The 19,942-nt window shown below is 32.6% G+C and overlaps 3 protein-coding genes across 3 annotated transcripts; 1 reads left to right on the top strand and 2 right to left on the bottom strand.

Moving 5' to 3' along the window:
* The first annotated feature begins 466 nt into the window (after positions 1–466).
* Positions 467–4,814, top strand: LOC107371463 (uncharacterized). The gene has a single exon (XM_015939552.3). The coding sequence runs from the start codon at positions 860–862 to the stop codon at positions 4,076–4,078; it is 3,219 nt and encodes a 1,072-aa protein (XP_015795038.2). The 5' UTR covers positions 467–859; the 3' UTR covers positions 4,079–4,814.
* Positions 4,815–5,209: 395 nt separating this feature from the next.
* LOC107364143 (uncharacterized) lies at positions 5,210–6,009 on the bottom strand. Its single transcript, XM_015931464.2, has one exon. The coding sequence runs from the start codon at positions 5,917–5,919 to the stop codon at positions 5,410–5,412; it is 510 nt and encodes a 169-aa protein (XP_015786950.2). The 5' UTR covers positions 5,920–6,009; the 3' UTR covers positions 5,210–5,409.
* A 1,147-nt stretch (positions 6,010–7,156) lies between these two features.
* Positions 7,157–19,450, bottom strand: LOC107360191 (diuretic hormone receptor-like). The gene is made up of 12 exons (XM_015926812.3): positions 19,182–19,450; positions 18,500–18,625; positions 18,028–18,128; positions 17,701–17,801; positions 15,719–15,836; positions 14,457–14,619; positions 13,541–13,628; positions 13,132–13,204; positions 12,968–13,056; positions 9,844–9,976; positions 8,075–8,116; positions 7,157–7,714 (listed from the first exon to the last, which is right to left on the bottom strand). The coding sequence occupies exons 1-12, from the start codon at positions 19,318–19,320 to the stop codon at positions 7,385–7,387; spliced, it is 1,503 nt and encodes a 500-aa protein (XP_015782298.1). The 5' UTR covers positions 19,321–19,450; the 3' UTR covers positions 7,157–7,384.
* Between the last annotated feature and the right edge of the window lie 492 nt (positions 19,451–19,942).

The raw sequence follows: 19,942 nt of genomic DNA, 5'->3' as shown, positions 1-19,942 counted from the left end.
TTTTCCCATTTATCAGCGCCATCTAGATGTAATCAAATGGCAACTTAAGGAGCGCAATTTTTTGTTTTCCCTTTTTTGATCTTTGTATCGATACTTGTTTATTTGTGAGTTTCAAGGGAAAATGAACAAATCATGAGTAGCCATAATTACGTAATCAAAAATGATTGGATTGTTAGTAAAAAATAAGCACAATCAGGTAAAATAATCAATTGATTGATTAGAACCTTTGGTAAAAAAACAAGACATTGGTTAACCTTTCGACATGCATAAACTTCTTATGATATTGGGAATGAAAAAGTAGGTGAAATCGATTTGGAAAGATTTAATAAGCAAGACGAAGACGGAGAAAAAAAGACGAAGAAGGGAGGATAAGCTTTGAAATGTATTAGAAATAATAATCATTAAATGTTGATCATCTGAAATATTGATTGATTGAATAAGCGAGAGAGAGAAGCAGCTTATAAAAAAAAGGTTGACTTTGGTTTAACAGTTGTTAATAAAATCTTATAATTTTGAATTTGGTGATAGTATCGATGTTTGATGTTGACTCTTTTGTCATCTCTCCTATCACAATTAAATTAAAAACTACGTAATCAAAAATGATTGGAATGTTTAACTGTGTTTATGTCCCAACAGTATCAATAGAAGCTAAAGAAATCACCCAATCAGACTTGTCGATGGAAAGAGACGCAATGTATAAATTGTCCCTAATGTCAGGAGCATAGTTTCAATGGAATGATGTATTTACCTGGTCCTCAGTCATCCAGTCATCCAGATTGTTGTCATCATCATCATCATCCTCTTTTCCTTTTTTTCTTCTTCACCCTCTTTTTTTACCCTTTCATCACCAAGCCTAATCATGTCTCTACCGGAGGAGAATATTATGTCCCTTATACAAAATCTTCTACTAGAGGGTAATGTTAGTGATCTTCTCGGACCATCGCCAATAAGTAACAACAATAATAGCAACAGTAATGTTAATAATCTTCCGAATTCTCGTGGTTTTCATGGGATCTCAAGTCCATTTCGAAATGATGGTAGCTTACAAGCACCTGGTACCAAATCTAATGTATCCATCGATTCTTTTAACATTGGTTCGTCATCGTCATCTTCATTGTTGTTCCGAAAAGGACTGGCCGAGTCTAAATTTAACTGTGATGGATTATGGAGTACCAGTGATCTGTTGTCGCCCTTATCTGACTGCTCTTACAACTCATTGTTATCTACATCTACCTCTTATACAAAAGGCTTAGAGCCATGTATCAATTCTACTTCCAATACTACCTCCTCGTCAACAGCCTCATGTTTTGATAGCTTAAATCATCACATTCAACGAAATGACCTTGCTTCAACAATTTCGCTAAATAATCTTAATGGTAACAAGTCATCCTATCTATTCCCGCCCCTAGTTAAAGGCAATGGTAATTGTTTATATGACATAGAACCAGGTACGAGTATTTGCCACAGTAATGCTGTTAATGTTTCATCACGAAGACGAACCCTTTCCAGTCACTATACCTCATCATCATCTTCTTCTTCTGTTGATTCGTCTCGTATTCAAGAAGATGAATTTGAATCTCAGATAAACAAGATAGCCAATGAGATTCATTCGACCATCCAGTTACATATGAGTGGCCTACAAGTCCGCCGGGATCAGCTTTTACAGCAATTAGAGAATGTTAAGAGAATTTATTTACAAATTTTCAAACAACAACAGTCATCACCCTCCTCACCCTCTACAGGCTCGTCCTGCTCCTCCGGTAGCCATGTTATAGATGGTAATGGTTTAGGCGGTAATAATATTGGACAAAGACGAATTGGCTTCCAACAAGGTCGAGGATGTTATGACACAAGCACCGAGATTTGCCATCCATTGCCTTTACCAACTGTAACCTTCACAAAACCTGATTCAGCTCTTTACAAAGCAGTCTCTTCTCTAGGTTTTCTTACTACCCCTGCATTTGCTCCCTGTTGCTCAGCTACTGGTGATGGTCTTGAAGTAGCTGTTCCCGGCTTAAACAACAATTTCACCATTGTTACACGCAATTGTTTCAACGAGGAACTTCTTATTGGTCGGGAAAATATTTTTATTAAAATAGTACCATCTAACGGGTCATCTCCCTCCTCCACAACACAAACATCATCCTCTGCTTCATCTCCGTCTTCGTCCAGTTCCTCGTCTCCATTGATTTGTGCCTCAATTTATGGAGGAGGTAGTAATGGTGGAGGTGGTAATAATCATGGTGCAAATACAAATAAGAAAGATCTACTTGGCCTTGATGTTGGCTCAAATTCCTCTAATTCACAATTTGGTTCCAACCTTCACAGCCACCATCTAGGATCTCAATCAACTTCTCTAAGTATACCTTATACTTTACTGGATCATAATAATGGAAAATATACAGTGACATATTTGGTTCCACAATCGCGAACCTTGCCAACTGAATTGAGTATAACTATACTTGTAAATTATATACCTCTTAATGATTCTCCTTTCCATGTACCGGTGCAATTAGAGCAACGATCACGATGGCGATTAGGCTTGACTTTTGGCTCAGAGGGTAATGCAATCGGTCAATTATGTCGACCATGGGGTGTTGCTATTGTTCGCATGCCTCCTTTCATGTTAACACCTCAATATTTGGCGTCAACCTCTGTCAATAATGGCGGAAATGGCACTGGTGATAATGTTTCATCAAACACAAATCATTCTTGTTCATCTTCAAATAATCATTGTAACTCAACAAGTACGGGTAATTCTTGTTCATCAACTAATACGGCTAATCAAGTCTCATCTCAGACTTGCTCAAATCTTACTTCATCAACTACGGGTATGTCTGTTGGAAGTGGCGCTAATGGTAATCACCACCAACAACAGCAACAACAACATCATCAAACACAACAAGGAAATTCACAATACGGGTGTGACAAAATACCTCATTCAACCTCAGTTCATCAGTATTTTTCATCAAATTCCTCTTCACCCTCTCATCTTAACCCACCTTTGCAACAATCAAATCAAAGCACAACACAATTACAGACCAACTCATCGTCTGGTCAAACAACTACGGGTAACTCATATGCCTCATTATTCTCTTCTGATAACTCAAATGGTTTAACCATTGGTGGTAGTTCAACAATTGTTGGTCTCTCATTGCCAACATGCAACTCAAACGCTACTACAGCAAATTCAATTACGGGTATTGAAAAGTCTTCATGTGCGTCATCATCTTCATCTTCAACGGGACCTGGTCCCAACAACACTAATAGTAACCGAAACGGGTCTAAAAGTACAATTAACAAAAATAACAAACACTATTTGATCGCAGTCGCTGATCGTAGTAACAATCGTATTCAATTACTTCACTTTGATGCTGGTACAATGAGCATCAAAGTTCTTCAAGTCTTTGGTTCTGGTCCAGGAACTCGGGCTGGGCTTTTTGATCGGCCTGCGGGTATAACCATTAATACTAGTTTAAATCACATTATAGTCGCGGACAAGGATAACCACAGAATTCAAGTTTTTGATCTTTCCGGCCGTTATCAATTTAAATTTGGTGAAAAGGGAAATCGAGCTGGTCAATTCTGTTATCCATGGGATGTAGATTCCTGTTCGCACACACATCAACTTTTGGTCAGTGATACACGAAATCGTCGAGTCCAACTGTTTACTCCCTACGGACAATATATAACCCATTTCTCCCATCCTTTGGACTCTCCTCGAGGTGTCTCTTTCCTCGGTGACAATCGGATCGTAGTTTCTGATTTTAACAAACATAGACTCTTAATTTTTGACAAATTCCCTTCCAAAGAGGATGCTTCTAAGGTAATTGGTTTTGGCGAAGGAACAGGATGGGGCGAATTCTTGCGTCCGCAAGGAGTATCAATTTTGGGTAATTCTATTTTCTGTGCGGACTCACGTAATAATCGCATCTGCATCTATAATCTGTTTACTCAAGCCTTCGAATATCTTGGACAAGACTTAAACTGTGACAGACCTTCAGGTCTTCATGTAATTGATAATATACTGGTTATCGTTGACTTTGGAAACAATCGACTACAAATTTGTCAACTTTAATGACAGCTTACTTCTAACATCTCATAAAATTATCTGCATTTTGTGAATTATCTTTTAATTTTCTTTTTCTTTTATTTTCTTCACATCTATCTTAAATGTCACCCTTTTGCTTGGTGTTCTCTATTTCCTTCTACCCTCCCTACACCCCTTTCATCTCTTACCTTAACTCTTTTTATTCCACATCTTTCAGATGTGTCCATCCGGGTATCCTTAGAAAGAAGAAGATATTGCTTGCTTTTACATTCTCTTTCATTTCTATCTTAATCTTTGATTTTCTTTACCAATCACCTATTTTCTTTGCTTCCTCATCCTTACACGTCTCTCTATCTTTCCCCTTTCCCTCTGCATGTCTCTCTCACTATAAATATAACTCTATTACCTGTTCACAGTTACCTTTTAGACAACACAAGCATCTAAAAATTTAACAATTTTGCTTTTTCCTTCCATTTTCCCTACACATTAAAATGTTTGCCCTTCTAACCTTAACCCTCAACAAAACCTTCCAGATCTTTAATTACTAGTTATCAAAATGTCTCTTATCTCAATGTCTATTGTTGCTATATGAAAAAAAACACTAAAACAAATAATCAATTTAAGATCAAAAAATACATTGTTAATCTAGTATCTGCAGAGGTGCAGGAAAAAAGACTGAATAAAGTGATTCTATAGCGTATGTATGGTACTATCTTGCCACTTTTATCGTTATTTTATTTTAATTAACAATTTTTGTTTCTTATGTTTCAATGTTTCTCATTTATTTTATTTTCATCCTATTTGGCTCAATCAAAATTGTACCTTTGATTCATTTTTCCATGTAAAAATGCCTGACCAATCTAAAGATATTTGCCAGCAAACTGTCTAATTTTATTTCAAGATCAATCTGGTCGACTTAACCATATATGATTAATGAAATATTAAACTTCTTCACTTAAAACTGTCTATTAGAAAGCAAGACATAATTAAAAGTCTAATATTTCATCTGAATTCAGTTGAGATTAAATTTATCGTTACAGATGAAATTATGATAAGTGAAAAGCTGAACCAGAAGAGTTGATAATTTTAACATCAAGAACTATTCTAGGTATCATTATTTCACTAGAAACAAAAGGATAAAAAAAGTTGGAAGACGAGTTTTATATTTTTTTGGAGCTTAAAAGCATTGAAGGCTTCAAAGCATTGCAATGCAATTGTTTTTATTGTATCACTAAAAAATCTGATTGAAAAACAATTATAGTTAACTTAATTACAAATGAAGTTAATATAAAATTATAAAATGTATTCTACTATGGCAGGTTTATGTTTCATTTTCAGATTGGAAATGGTTCAAGTGTTTACCAGGGTTGAGCGTATGCTGGGGCAGCGTATGATGGAGCGGCTAAGACTTTGGTGTATGCTGGGGCAGCAGCATAGTGTTGGACTGGAGCAGCATAAGCTGGGGCAGCTAAAACTTTGGTGTAAGCGGGGGCAGCGTAGGTTGGGGCGGCCAAGACCTTGCTGTATGCTGGGGCAGCGATGGTTTGAGAATAGGAGAAGGTTGACACTGGAGCGGCGACCTTAGCGTATGTTGGAGCGTAAGCTGGGGCGTAAGCTGGGGCAGCATAAGCAGGGGCAGCTAAGACCTTAGTGTAAGCGGGGGCAGCAGCATAGTGTTGGACTGGAGCAGCGTATGATGGGGCAGCTAAGACTTTGGTGTAAGCGGGGGCAGCAGCGTAACCATAGGTGGCTGGGTAAGCAGCATGATGACCGTAAGCAAGAGCACCGGGGTAAGCGTATCCAGTTGGAGCTAAACCAGCTGAAGCTGAGGCGATGAGGAGTGAAGCGACAACGAAGAAAGTGTTCATTTTGATGTTGATTGGATTGGTTTGTGGAAACACAAAGAAAATTTGTAAAATGAAAAGGTTGATTTGGTTAATCTGGTTGGATTGGAATGAAAGAGCTGAATGATTTTTACAACCAACTGTTGTCCATTTATATACAAAATTTGCTTTAACCAAATTTAATGTACAGTTAAATTGTTTGCCATTCAAAAATGTAATTAATGAGAGACAATATTAATAATTTTGGGTGGAGATTTGGGGAAACAAGTTTAATTTGATTATTTGTTTTTTCCATGTTTAATAGGTTGTACCATTTGTTAACAGATCGTTAACAAATTGATATCGATATTGAACATAAAAGCTTTCACTTTCAATCAGAATAGCCTGAAGCACCCATTGAATTATATACACTTTAAAGGCAAGCTTTACTAATCAAAAGAAAAATAAAATTCAACAAAAGCAGAAAATAAATATTTCAATTGATTAAGGTTGACATGAGAGTTTACCTTAAAAACGATTGTCCATTTCATTAATAAATTTTTTCTTGTTCATTCCATTATCAACAGTCAATTAAGCGTTAATCATCATTAAAATCATTTAGTCTGTCTGTTTGGTCTGCTTATCATTTCATTTTCATTACCAAATATAATATTGAACTTGAAAATGGTAATAATGAGTCTGACTTTGATTTCAATTTTTTGTTCTCTCTCTCTCTTAATACAGTAATTAACATTGATTTACCCTTGTATCAATTGTATTTCATTTGATTCAGATAAAGTTGCCTTAAGCTTAACCTTTTGCTTCCTTTTAAAAAAAGATCATGATATTAGTGATAGATTATAATTTATTGCTAATTGTAATAATTAGTGGATCAACGTGAAAACCTGCAAACAATCAAAGGCAGAACAATTTCATTTCGAATATTCAATTTCCAAATTCAAGGATCAAAAATTTACTTTTCAAACAAATAATGATCACTATAATCATGTCCAATGTAAGCCAAATGTCCACTCTGTTAATACATTTAACAATCCATTTCGAGTTTTAATTGCGATTCTTTTTTTGGCAATTTTCTCCATAATAATACACCTTTTTTTCAGAGTATTGATTAATGTCCATCACAGAAGACAATTTAGTGTTGCCAATTATAATGACCTTTAATGTTAAATTGATTGAGATCAAGGCTTTTCCAAATTCAATTTTTGCATTGATTGGAAAATTGGTTTAAGGTGTAAATTGTGGGAAAACAAAAGGTAAATTATTGATTTTCTGGACATTTTAATTTCTCTTCATTTTCAATATGAATTTGTCAATTTTTACATGGAATATAATTTGGTTAGAAATTTAATTTCTTTTCATTATTAGCAATCTTTAGGCACAGATAATAATAGCAAGTGAAAGTGGATTGGAAAGCTTTTGTACACTTTAACCATTGGAAATGTTGTCTTCACCGGTTTTGGGTAAAGCTCGGGTTTTGGGTTCAACTCTTTTAAAGATACTCTTCAAATACATTTCGTTTGTTTGTTCCGTTAGTTGATTGACTTTGAATCAATTGTGTTTCCACTTTTGAACCATTTTTCACATTCTTCGAGTTGTACTGATTGGTGATTAGCAAATGTGGTGGGGAAGAGTAACTTGATTGGCACCTGTGATGAGGATTACGGGTAATTGATGATGTGTATCTCAATCGATATTCACTTTTTCGCCCTCTCAAAGTTCGAGAAGAAAAGGTTCGGTTAACGGGAAGCGGATAATCTCCATGTCTAAGAGTTCGAACATTTCGCCAACGTTCTATGTGATAGCGAAGAGAGTTGCGAACCTGCCAATTGAAAAGGACAGTTTAACGACTTTCATTTCCAAACATTTCACGATAAACTTGCAATTTATCCCAACAATAGAAACTAAAATAAATTATTTCAAATTTTGTTTTCCAATTTCTTTGTAATTTATTTTTGATCAGAAAAACTGATTTTAATTTCAAGGTTCAATTTAATTGAAATTGATCTTATTAATAGCTATTAATTGTTTTATCATTTTGGCTTATAACTACATTTATATGGCTATTAATAGAATGATAATTGCATGTTTAACGAAAGCGATAATCTTTGGTTTCTTTGTTTCAATGAACTAAATTAACCAGATTACAAGATTGACTGTAATAGTCATGAAATGATCTTACCTCAGCATTAAGGAAACAGTATAAGACGGCAACAGTAAAGCCCTGGAAATGAGGAAAAGGATTCAGAATCTTAGGTTAGTCTGAAGCAAAAACAGAGGCGAAATAATTTACCAAAAATTCATTTGTGAAAAGAATAGAGAAAAGCAAAATTTCGTTCATTTTGAGCAAAAAATTTTAGCCACTGATCAAGAGTTGATTATTAATAGCTTAGAAATAAGATTTTTTTTGGGTTTGGTTGAAGAAAAGGTTCGTTTTTAGGGAAAAGGTCGGCAAGTCTCGATTTTAACTGTTCAATTCGTGATTATTTTCCCATTTAAAGATAAACTGAAGGCTTGCAAATGTGCCTTTATTTTGTTATCATTATACTAATGATTGGCATTATTAATAATAAAGTTACAAAGTAACTGAATTGAGATGTTTGAGACAGACAAAGTACTAAGCTTGACCATGAGAAAAGTTTCAAGTATCCAATTGTCTGAATTATTAGTGAACTTGCCGGCTTTTTCTTCTGAAAAACAAGTCTTGAGAGAAAAAAACCTTTTCTTTCCAAGTTACTCATGATCGATGACCAGTGACTACTGGTTGAAAACATTGGCCAAGAAAATATTTAAATTGAGTAAGATTTACACAAATAGACATTCAAGTTATAATACATTCAATGTGCATTTTTATATTGCATTTATTTACATCTTTATACAACTTTCGTGATCAAGTCTCATGGAAGCTCTTGAAATTGCAATTCAGCTATTAGTGTGAAAAGGTTAAAATTATGTAGATTTTCCTGTAATCCTTGGTAACTCAGGGAACTCATCTCAACTGCGTCAAAATTATCCGAACTAATATCAGAATAATAAGAAACTTGTCTAAACAGGAATTTTTCATCTGTCAAATTGGGTTACTAGGTGAGCTGAAAGGACAATTATTGAGATTATTTCGATTACTTAACCAGTCAAGACTTGAAGGCATTTCAAAATTCAATCTCAATCAGAATCTTTAAATCCTTTAACTGATCAACAATTGGTTTCAAAATAATTGAAATTAGATTCAGAATATTAAACTTCCAGATCGCAAAAAGAATGAAAAATATTCCAAATCGTACAAAATCACAAGCAAACTTAATGGCTTTTCACTTTTCACCATTAATTGTTGAAGGCAATGAGGTGCCTCACTTGGCATTGTTTAACTACAATGGCAACAAAGACATTAGTAAATGTTTAAAAATAACGATTAACATTGACGGGTTAAACAGCCCACTTCTGTAAGTAAATTTATTTAATTGCATATCATAATTTACCATATTTCAATCCTTCAGATAATGTTTATTGTCTTGAAATGAACTTCAAACAGTAACCTTGATGTTACCTTTTTCATGTTAAACCCAAATTGCGCAAAGTAAACCTACAAAGAGTCTTAATACTTTTTGGGTTTATCACAATGAAAATCTTTCCAGGACTGGAAAAGACTTTACAATTGTTATATTTTGATATTTTAATCCAAATTTCCATCTTTAATCTCTAGCTTAATAAACTATTCACAATCAAACGATCTAAATTAAAGTGAATTTCAAGGTTTTTAAAATGAAAAAAAGTATTCAATTTCATCTGAAAATCTCGAGTAAAGTGAAACTTGATTCTAGAAAAATTAGCAACTTTTTTGTTTCTCGATCACAAATCAGTCATTTTACTGACCCAATTGAACAAATAGACACTTTTTTAATCACAAATGTTTGCTTTTCAATTCTTTTCATCCTTTTCTTCCCTTTACATTACCTGAGTTGAATTGAGGGTTGCATGAATATAAGTGTAAACAATTTTGGCATTACCAGAATCAGGAGTTACCAGAAGCAAGATGTAAGCTATACCAAGAAGTGGAGTTAAAACGAGAAGCGCTTTGACAGCTTTTCTGTGAACGAACAAAGAAACTTGATATTAATACATTACAAGTAAAATGAGTAAAGCTTTTCAATTTTATTTTCAAAAATAACTTTGACACTCATTTTTTTTCTCATTATTCATTGGCATTTCCTAGTGATTCTGTAAAGAGTCATTTGCATGTTGGAATCGATAAAAAATTCACTTTTCCAATTTTCTCTCTCAACCCAAACTTTTAAATGATGAACAGACTTTAATTGTGCCTGGAACACGTTTCTTTCTCCATTTGCAAAACTCAAGTTCATCTTGTTCAACGTTACTTGTGCTACCAACTGGTGTTTACCGAGTCAGACTGACTATCCAGGTAAACTTGTAGCCAGTCTAACCTGTTGCCTAAGTGTCTATTTATTTTGCTTGCGTGAGCTGATAATTGGCAGGCAATCAAAAAATATGCAACATCATTCAATTCCTTTCAACCCATTATTATATTTTAGCTTCACTTTCACTGTTCTAGGCTTGCTGGGTAAATTAAACATTTCACTTGATTGTATGACTGACAGTTATCAATCAATTGGTTCAACTCTCTCTCTCACACACACAAATTGATGCCATGAAATAAAATGTTTGCCATTCAAATCTGGTTAAGTGATCGATAAAGTGATCAAGTTGAATAGCTTGTTGAGCTCGCTAGTCTAGCTCAGTCTATTGGTTAGCAGTCTGTTCAGTTCATCACACGATAAATATGAACACATTGAACCTAGATAAGAAACTGTTTATCCGAAGCTCTTGAGTATTTGTTCACCGATATTAATGAAAAGCACAGTGATAATGAACTAAAGCTAATACGATGGATGAAGGTTGAACACATAAGATCATCTCATTTTAACTGAGGTTTATCAATAGTTAATCAAACAATTGCATGAAAGTTTGTCCGAAAAAGAGTAAATGCAAAAAAATTTCCTCTCGAGCCAATATCAGTTCGAATATGCAGAAGAGGACTTTGCGGGTTTGGTAGGACGTAAAAACTGCACCCATTTGTACAGTTAAAAAATAAAAATCGTGAATAATTTGCATAAAAAACTCCTTGCATCAAAGTGTCTTAAGTTTCCAACATTTTTTATTCAAGAGGAAACCTTTGCAACTTTTTATGTTTTTTGAATGATTTACCCAAAAATAAGTCTTAACCCAACATTTTCTGATTCATATTGATGCTAAAAGGTTTTTGTTACAACAAGTCGATTCAATATTAAAACCAGAATAATCGAGAGTAAAATACAAACTGAATGACTCGAACATACAAAATTTATGCTTAACTTGTAGATATGCAACTTCCAGTTGTTTGATCGAACCATGATGAGTTTTAGTCACAAAATTTTCATTCTATGTGAATTTTTGTATTCCTCTTATTTAAAACATTGGAAATATGAAATAATCTTATAAACTCAGATTTTAGTTCAAATGAATGAAATGTATGTAACATTCAAACATTAAGTGTTTAAATTGAGAAAGAGAAATGGTCAAAATTATTCTCCTCTTTCTTTATTCTGTCTACTTCCCTTTCTTATTTCATATTCTTAACAATGGTCAGAAGGGCAAAACTAACTCTTTATTTTAACTAAAGGATTATTGAGGAGAGTTGAATTTATGACTCCAATGTGGTAACTTGAAGATGTCTGGAACTAGTGCTTCGTCAATTGGACGCAGTCCTTATTTAATTATTAGTTTAACTAAATTTAGTTAATTCAATGGGAATAATGTCCGCTAAATGATTATTAATAAATATTATTAAATGGCCTTAAAATGTTACATGTATAATAGTTTTCAGCAATCAATTTTGGCTTTAGTCTTAACAAGCTTAGTAGAATATTTCAGAGTTACTCATCTACTCTTGAAATTGTTTCACCATGAAAACGATGTTGAAAGAAATCTAACCCGAAAATTTGGAGATTTTTTGTAACAAAAACTTGCTTACAGTAGATCTGCCAACCCGAAAATTGATCTAATTCTGCTAAATTGTTCTGCTGCTCCAGCTTAAATCAAGCTTTTACGCTTGATTTTATTTCGCTAATCAAGTTAATTTGACTAACTATCGAATCGTTCTTTTGTTAAATAACTGTTATTTTGTTCTGAATAAGCTAATCAAATAAATTTTGTTTCGTTCCTAACTTTGGTAGATTTAATGTGATTTTTGATTTAGCAATGATTTAGCAACGAAAAGCCTAAAGCCTCGGGATTTTAGTAGAATAGCTAACAGTCAGTGATTACTGCCCTAGTTATCGAGATTAATTCAAGATAAACCTGAACTTTTTCTATTCGTAAATTGGTTAAAGTTATTGTTGCCTTCCAACTCCTTGGAATGGGAATTAATGTTTACAAGATAAAAAGCAAAGAAATTCAATCACTTCATGAACCTATTGATGTCTTGTAATTTTTTGATTGGATCTAGTATTTCACAGAACTCTGATAATCTTTTATTAGATTTTCATTCAGGTTCACCTGAAAATTGATGAATTTGTATCTTGAACCAGCTCTACTAATGCAAAGACAAAAAGGCAACCAAATTTCCAACAAATAGAAATGTCAGTTCATCTTTGCCTAAAAATTTCAATTTCAAAGTATTTATTCAAATTCGCCTTCCAAGTCAAAGGTTATCAAAAATTATAACCTTTTCCAAATAATATTCATGGATTCAACAGTTACAACAAGAGCTCAATAGAAGCTCAAGAAAAGCTGAAATCGCAAACCAAAAACGTAATCTTGATATAAACTGTCATCAAATCTCATAACCTTTCAATGAAACAAAAAGCAAAGTGCAAAAGAGTAATTTTGCAAATCCTTTATATCAACTAAATCCTGTTTTAACAAAATGCAAGTGTCAAATAATTCCTAGGATTTTCTTGTTGTTTTCATTATTAACAATGTTGCTATTCACTTCAACATTGAACAATCAATACTTTGATAACTTGATAACAGATAACATAGAAGTTGGTAAAAAATGCGAAAATAATTTGAACACAATTACCTGTATTGTTGAAATTCTTGAGACGCTTCTGATGCTCTGGTTTTGCTTACAAGAACATAAATGATTACTCCGAGGAAAAACAAGTTTACCTGAAACGAAAAGATTTCCATTATTCGATTGAACCTTTTAACGAAGAAAAAAGTTGAAACGCAAATTTTACTTACCACTAATACGATTGATATTGGACAAATGTATATCAAGTCAATGATATTGATAACTTGCCAGGGACAGTTGAAGCTAAATAAAGATGTAAATGGAAAAGAAAGAAATGAGAAAAAATGAAACTTCTCATGCAACTATCGGTACAATATTTTCGATCAAACCAATTTACTAATTGTTGTAATGATTCCATTAATAGATTCTATTAGCTTTCATCTAACAATGCTATTTACATCTGAAAGGAAGTCAAAGTTTGGTGGAAAAAACTTTTCATTTATTCATGCATTATTCATAATTCGACATTTGCTGGAAAAATGGACATTTCTATTAATTCGTTTACTGTTCTAATGGCTTGATTAATGTCCATGTTTTGGTTAACATTTTAACTGGGAATAATTTAAAAGCGAGTTTTACCTTTTCACTGTTAGAGTTTCTTCATCTTCTTGATTGGGATAAAGGTATTTTATTGGTGCCCAGAGAGTTACCAGAATAACTGGAAAACCTGGGAGTGAAATTCAGTGATAAATGAAAAGAAATGGCGAATTATTCAAGGTTAGCATTTCGTTTGTTTCTCAGAATTGTTTTTTCCTTTTTCCTTGTTTTTCTTTTACTCTTTGGTAAAGTTTTTCAATTGAAGTTTACAATTTTTCACAGTTGAGTTTAAACAACAGTAAATCTTGAAATTGGTAAACCATTTTATTTACAAACTTGTCCAGGGAAACATATTTAATATAATTACAAACTCAACAATCATTTGATAATATGAGTTTAACTGAGCTTCTGCCAATAATGAAACTTTGTCCACTTGAATTTGATATCTTTCATGAAGTAGGCTGAAGACAAAATAATATACATTAAACCCTTTGAAACTTCATTTCTCAAGCTCTGTTCAACATTCAATTATTTTATTGCAAAATGATGAAAACTTCCCAAAACAGATCAAATTCTGTAAACTGATGAAACCACAAAGTGAAACTTGAACAACTCACGTCTGGTCAATAATTGCAGAGAGAAAGCATTTTTAAAAGTTCGATATTGACGGTCGCATTTGAAATAAATCACCCAAAAAACCCGACAAAAACTTTTGGGTTTGCCTAAAGTATCTCAGTTGCTTCAAATTTTTGACAAAAACTTCAGACTATTTATCATTGAAGCAAACGGAAACTCGGTCATTTTTTGAATGAAATTTTGATCAGAATGTAACAGAATTTTTTTGGTGTAAAAATGATTTAATACTTGAGCTTGAATATATGTATGAGAGCATTTGAAAAGTGAAAGAATACAAGTTTTGTGATTGGGAAGGAAAACGAGGAGACTTTGTGACACTTACCCCAACCAATGAGAGCAAACAAGATGAGGTTGATTCTTTCGATTGAAAAAGTGCGAACAACAAGAATGTACAAGTAAAGTCCTTCCAGGAACATCCAGAAGAAACTTGATGCTGTAAAATAAGTTAAAAGTATATACAGGAAACAAATACCATGAAATGAAATCTGTGGAAAAAGATGAAGATGAAAATGGTTTTTTTTCTTCAAATAAATTTATTGTTCTTCACTAATCAAAAGATTTCAAGTCGAGTTGAAAATTAGACAGTAATCCAACATGATGAGAGAAGATGAATGGTGAAAGGAAAGGTTTACTTTTCTTTTCATCATTCATGATGTGATGCTCGGCTAATGCTGGTAAAATTGATGGATCAACACTCGACCAAGGATTGAAGGAAAAAAATAAACTCATCAAATGTCGCTTCAAATGCTTCATCAATTCACATGAAACCTGTTGCACAAGGATTGACTAAATATTTACTCATTTTGATCAGACTATTTGATTGAATCTTTTTTTAAGGTCAATAAAATTAACAATTTCAATGTTAAAAGGTTGAAAAAGTTTAAAAAGTTTCAACTTTAAAATTGCTAATCATTTAAAATATAAATGGAGAATTTTTTCGTTTTTTTTCTCTGAATAAATTTCAAAATAAAATGAAACAATTTCAGTGGAAAGATTGTGTAGGTTTGAGTTTCATGTTTCATTTGATGGAAATGAACACTTATACGTTCTTTCATGTCTAAGTTGACATTAGCTAGAGTTGGATTTACATGATTAAAACCTCGAAATGATACAAATTTGGTTGACTCTCATGAGAACTGTGTTTCAATGTAAATATTGAAATGAATCAATTTGGTTATTTAAAGTGCAAGACAAAAGTTTGCATTTTGTTTCTGCGTTCAATAACACAGTTATTGACAAAATTAATTAAAATAAGTATATTTCAAGCAAATAAAAGCAAAGGTTTACCAAACATTTGAACCTGAGTTTTGATCTCAAAATTTTATAGCAATTGTTTGCAATTGATTTGTTGAGCGTATTAACAGTCAATCCATTGCATGACCCTTGAACTTACACTTTGTGGTCTTGCTTTTTGCTTACCCCATCTTGTGCTTCAATTAGCTGAAAATATTCATATCATATCCAATTCGGTAGCTAACGAACTAACTTTTATTCGTTATTGAAGCAAAAAGCAAAAGCAGACCTTTGTCTTGCACTGTAGTGATTGACAGGGAACTATTCAATCATGATTAGTATTTTGTTTACCTTGTAAGTAGCCAAAGAGCTGTCTTGGAGTGAAGCAGTTGCAATCCAAGTAAGAGCATGAAACATGTAAGATAACATTAGATTGATGTGTATTGTATTCCTGATGCAATGTAAGTCTCTAATAAAGGGTTAAAGGTTTGAAGAAAAGAAAAGGAAAAGTATTGATAAAGTTAATTATTCACAAGAGATGAATTTAAATTTGGTGAATCTTAATTTCTAATAGCAAGTCAAATCTAACCTTGGCTTTGATCAATTCAAACTTTCCAAGTTTTATTTTTACTTTTCCTCAGTTAATTTACATAAAAATCAATAAATTTTCAACCTACATCGGCTTACAATTTAAATGCAATAGTAAACTTTTCTTGTTCATTCTTTCCTCTCTATTAGTATCTGTTTCTCAATTCAATCCTACCAGACTGTATTATTTTAAACTGACGATGTTTTGAACTTGAAAACAAAGATTATTTGCCTTTGTTGTATTGTATTATTCTATCGATGTAAAGTGTCAAAACAGTTTCTATTAGTTTTTCTTTGAAAGCTCAATTCAGAAGCCAAATGTACTGATTCAATAACAAGTGAAGACAAGAAAGCTTCTCTCACAGGTTCGCATGCATTGGATAAACGATCTGTAAACAGTGAATGCACACAACTGTTTAAGAATCATATTTACAACAAGACTTCGAGAGCAAAACAAGTGATGTCAAAGTGAAAAATGGCTCTAATGTGAAGACAATTACATTTCAATTGTCTAATAGGAAAATGTTTCCATTTTGTTTTCATCTTTGACCCATTAAACTGGACATTTACCTCATGGAAATCGCTGAAGTAACATTTAATTCAAGTTGAAACATAATTTCCATACAACTTGGGTTCATCAAGTTCATCACTGAGTTCACCATTTCATAATCAAACCTTTAAATTATGAAACAAAGTCGAGAAAACCAGAATTTGTACTTCTCGTAATTCACTGTAACTCCCTTGATAGATGGATTTTCAAGGATAAAATGTTAGTTCTAACGCGACCAGCTTTCATGTAAAACTAAGTGGGCAACAGTCTGAACTATTGATAGCTTTTCCCTATTATGAAACTCTTCCGATTCAATAACAAATCAAATCAATCAAAATATTCTAATTCTAATTCAAATCTATACCATATATAAAGTCAAAACATGAAATTTTTGCGTAAAGATTGTGGCCAAACTAAAAGGATTCTAAAGAAAAATTTTTCACAACCTGAAAGCCATGATTAAACTACATCCACGAAAAATAGTCAGAACTTTATCGGAATTCAGGTACCTGAGAAATTAGCGTTTAAACAGGGTAGGGGAAAAAATGCAGAATCCGTATCTTTTACCATTGACTTCGGGGGAAAAACTTTTTGGTTGTTCAGGTTGATTGTTGGTTTATTGTTAAATAAGAAGGATATGTAAAACCATTTTTCGAGCAAAGAGTTAGGTAAAATATATGTTGCCTCAACTGTTGAATCAGATTTTATTTTATTTTTTCTCATTGACAATGGTTTTTCATCAATAATTTGAGTCTTTAAATGTGGATTGGATTATTTGTATTCAGTGAAAAGAAATTTACGATCAGTCATGATCGTGACTCAGCTTGTTTACAATAAAAGCAACTTGAATTAAAACATTGCCAAAGCACATCCAAAGCTTGAAAACTGATTGAAATGATGAAAAGTAGCTTAAAATTACTTCACCCAATCTCTCTGATCTACTTTTAAACAGTTTCAAGACTTTCGTCAAGCTTTTAATCAATCAATTAATTAAAGACTGGCATTAATTTATTTCTTTTAGACTTTCTTTTTTAATTTAAAGACTAATTATGCATATGTTCATGCAATCCAAAGTCAACTCAAGAAGGAAAAAATAATTTCAATTAAGTCTGATTACCATTAATAAAATTGTAAAATTGATTGGTAACACTCAACGTTAAACAGCACCTAAGACATGATCGAGCAAAATACTTACTTGAATGTAATCAAAATTGCCAAGGCAATGAATAAAGCTACAATTGATAATCCATAACCAAAATAGTATACGATAGAAGCATCTGATAGGTCAGTAAATTCCTGAATTACAAAGAAAATCAATTTAAACAATTCATCAGTTTACCCGAGTAAAGCACATTGAACAAACATCAGAATGATCATGCAAATTGAATCACACAAATTCTCTTGTTGACCAAGTTGACCTTTAATTCAATTTTGCCCAGCAAATGTATCTTTAATTGACTGGGTCTACACAATTCTGATCAATTTATCGATCATAAATTGTTGCATGGCCAAGTAAACTTACGTTAAAATTTTGTGCAATTTCTTGTTCCAATGCTTTGCACTTGGAGTAATCTGATTTTTCTGCCCAAAAACCATTTGGAAGACACATTCGACTAGCATTTCCTAAGTGTCCAGTAAGTGAAGAGAATTGAAGAGAAGAACAAAAAGACGCAGATTAAGCCATTTCCATATTTCATTATCAACCTCAACATTATCATGATAACTTTTATTGTGATTTAATGCAGTAAATTGTTTGCTTAGCTGTTTAGCTAAACTTTAACCAAAATCAAAGTTAATAAGCAAAACAAGAGCAAAGGTAAACATTGGTATGAAAATCAAGAAACAAGAAACTCCAAAAAGATCAACTACCAAATCGATGAGACAATAAAGTTATCCAGTAAAGCAAACAGATAAACGAATAATGAACATGATAATGTCAAGAATCTCGATGGAAATGAAATTCAATGAAAAACAAAATCCTCTGCAATACTCACGGCTGGTATCATAAGGTACATCGTTCAGTTCGGCAAAACAGGGAATCACAGCAATGTCGTTAACTAAGGTTAAAGGCCAACAAGAGATGCGATCCCATGTTGGTGGACAGTGTATTTTACCATTAACTGAAAACAAGACATTTTTCATTAGAATTTTATTAACCAGAAAAACTCCCAATTCGCACTCCCAGAGAAATTTTTATATTTTCATTTTCTAAACAATCTAAAGTTACATTCCTTGTATATCCAGTTATCAAGTTTTTAGTGTTACATTTTGGTTCATTGTCTAAGCTCGTTTAAACGATGAAAAGAAGAAAAATTTTCTCAATCGATTCGATAATTTAATTAGATTGTTCAAAGTCTGGTAAAAGTTTTACCGGTTTTCCGGTTCAACACTGAATCAGATTAATGGACAATTTCCAACTGAGCAAGTAATGATTCAATTTAACCAGTTCTTCCTCATTTAAGCATTTCACTATTTTCAAGCTCAATTGTTGTAATCGTTTTTTCTGTTGATTTTAAAAATAGATAAAATGTAATAAAATTACGGAAAATTAAGAGTCATGTAACGATGATTCAAATTCAATGTCAATGAAAATTCAACTTATGTCAAAAATATCTTGATTTTCTTTCTTCTTTAATTGCAAATGGAATGCAAAATTAAATTGAATTTTTGTCTTACCTTCGATTGGTGTAGATTCAGTTGAACTGTAAACTATTCCGTTATCATTGGAATTGTTAGTGTAACTGCAATCAACCAGATCGTCATTAATTTTATCCAGAATCTCAGATGCATTGTAATTTACTTCATTGGTTTCCATTGAATGGAAATTGCCTTTATAATTGTTGATAGCACAGGTTAAAAGTGTTCAATTTACATTGATCTTTAGTCACTTGTTGAACAGTTGATTTATTGGTTGCTGTTTGGAGGTTAAATGACAGTAAATTATGGGCTGAGTAAGTCAATGAATAAATTTGCTCGTTTGAAGTCAACTGATGCATTCATTGTTTCAATTTTCATTTCAAGATCCATTTATGGTTTGTTTTTGGGTTAATTTAATGAAACTTGCTTTTATAAGACAAAAAGTGTTATTTGATTGAAATTAAAGGCTGAATAATTTTCTTAGCAAATAATGTTGAAGCATTAGAGTAACTTTGGTGAATGAACTGATCGCATTCACACAATTTGTACAATTGAATGCGCAAGGCAAATATTGATCAACTTGTAACAAAATGATGAACACTTTTAGACTCTTCTGGTTTATACTGATTTATATCAACTCAAACACTCGACTAATTTCGTGCTAAATTTATTGTAATTAAAGCGTTTAATTAAGAGATTTTGTTTAACCAAAGGCGAATTGAATATCAAAATAAACTGATCAAGTTTAATGCTTGTATTGGCAGCTTATTTGTGGACAGAGTTACAAGATTTTTTGACAT

The sequence above is a fragment of the Tetranychus urticae genome, chromosome 2 (genome assembly GCF_039701765.1).
Source record: "Tetranychus urticae isolate SD_2017Ah chromosome 2, NJAU_TeUrti_SD_1.0, whole genome shotgun sequence".
Classification (NCBI taxonomy): Eukaryota; Metazoa; Arthropoda; class Arachnida; order Trombidiformes; family Tetranychidae; genus Tetranychus; species Tetranychus urticae.
Note: the sequence above shows the minus strand (reverse complement) of the source record. Positions and strands in the feature narration are given on the sequence as shown.

What these genes read in the sequence shown, in the direction of transcription:
- LOC107360191 (XM_015926812.3), bottom strand. Translation starts at nt 19,320, where the DNA reads ATGGAAACCAATGAAGTAAATTACAATGCATCTGAGATTCTGGATAAA. An exon ending in GCTCTTTGGCTACTTACAAG is followed by an intron (nt 14,620 to 15,718) that starts GTAAACAAAATA and finishes CTTTTTCCACAG; the next exon opens with ATTTCATTTCATGGTATTTG. An exon ending in ACTGTTTCCTTAATGCTGAG is followed by an intron (nt 7,715 to 8,074) that starts GTAAGATCATTT and finishes TTCAATTGGCAG; the next exon opens with GTTCGCAACTCTCTTCGCTA.
- LOC107364143 (XM_015931464.2), bottom strand. Translation starts at nt 5,919, where the DNA reads ATGAACACTTTCTTCGTTGTCGCTTCACTCCTCATCGCCTCAGCTTCA.
- LOC107371463 (XM_015939552.3), top strand. Translation starts at nt 860, where the DNA reads ATGTCTCTACCGGAGGAGAATATTATGTCCCTTATACAAAATCTTCTA.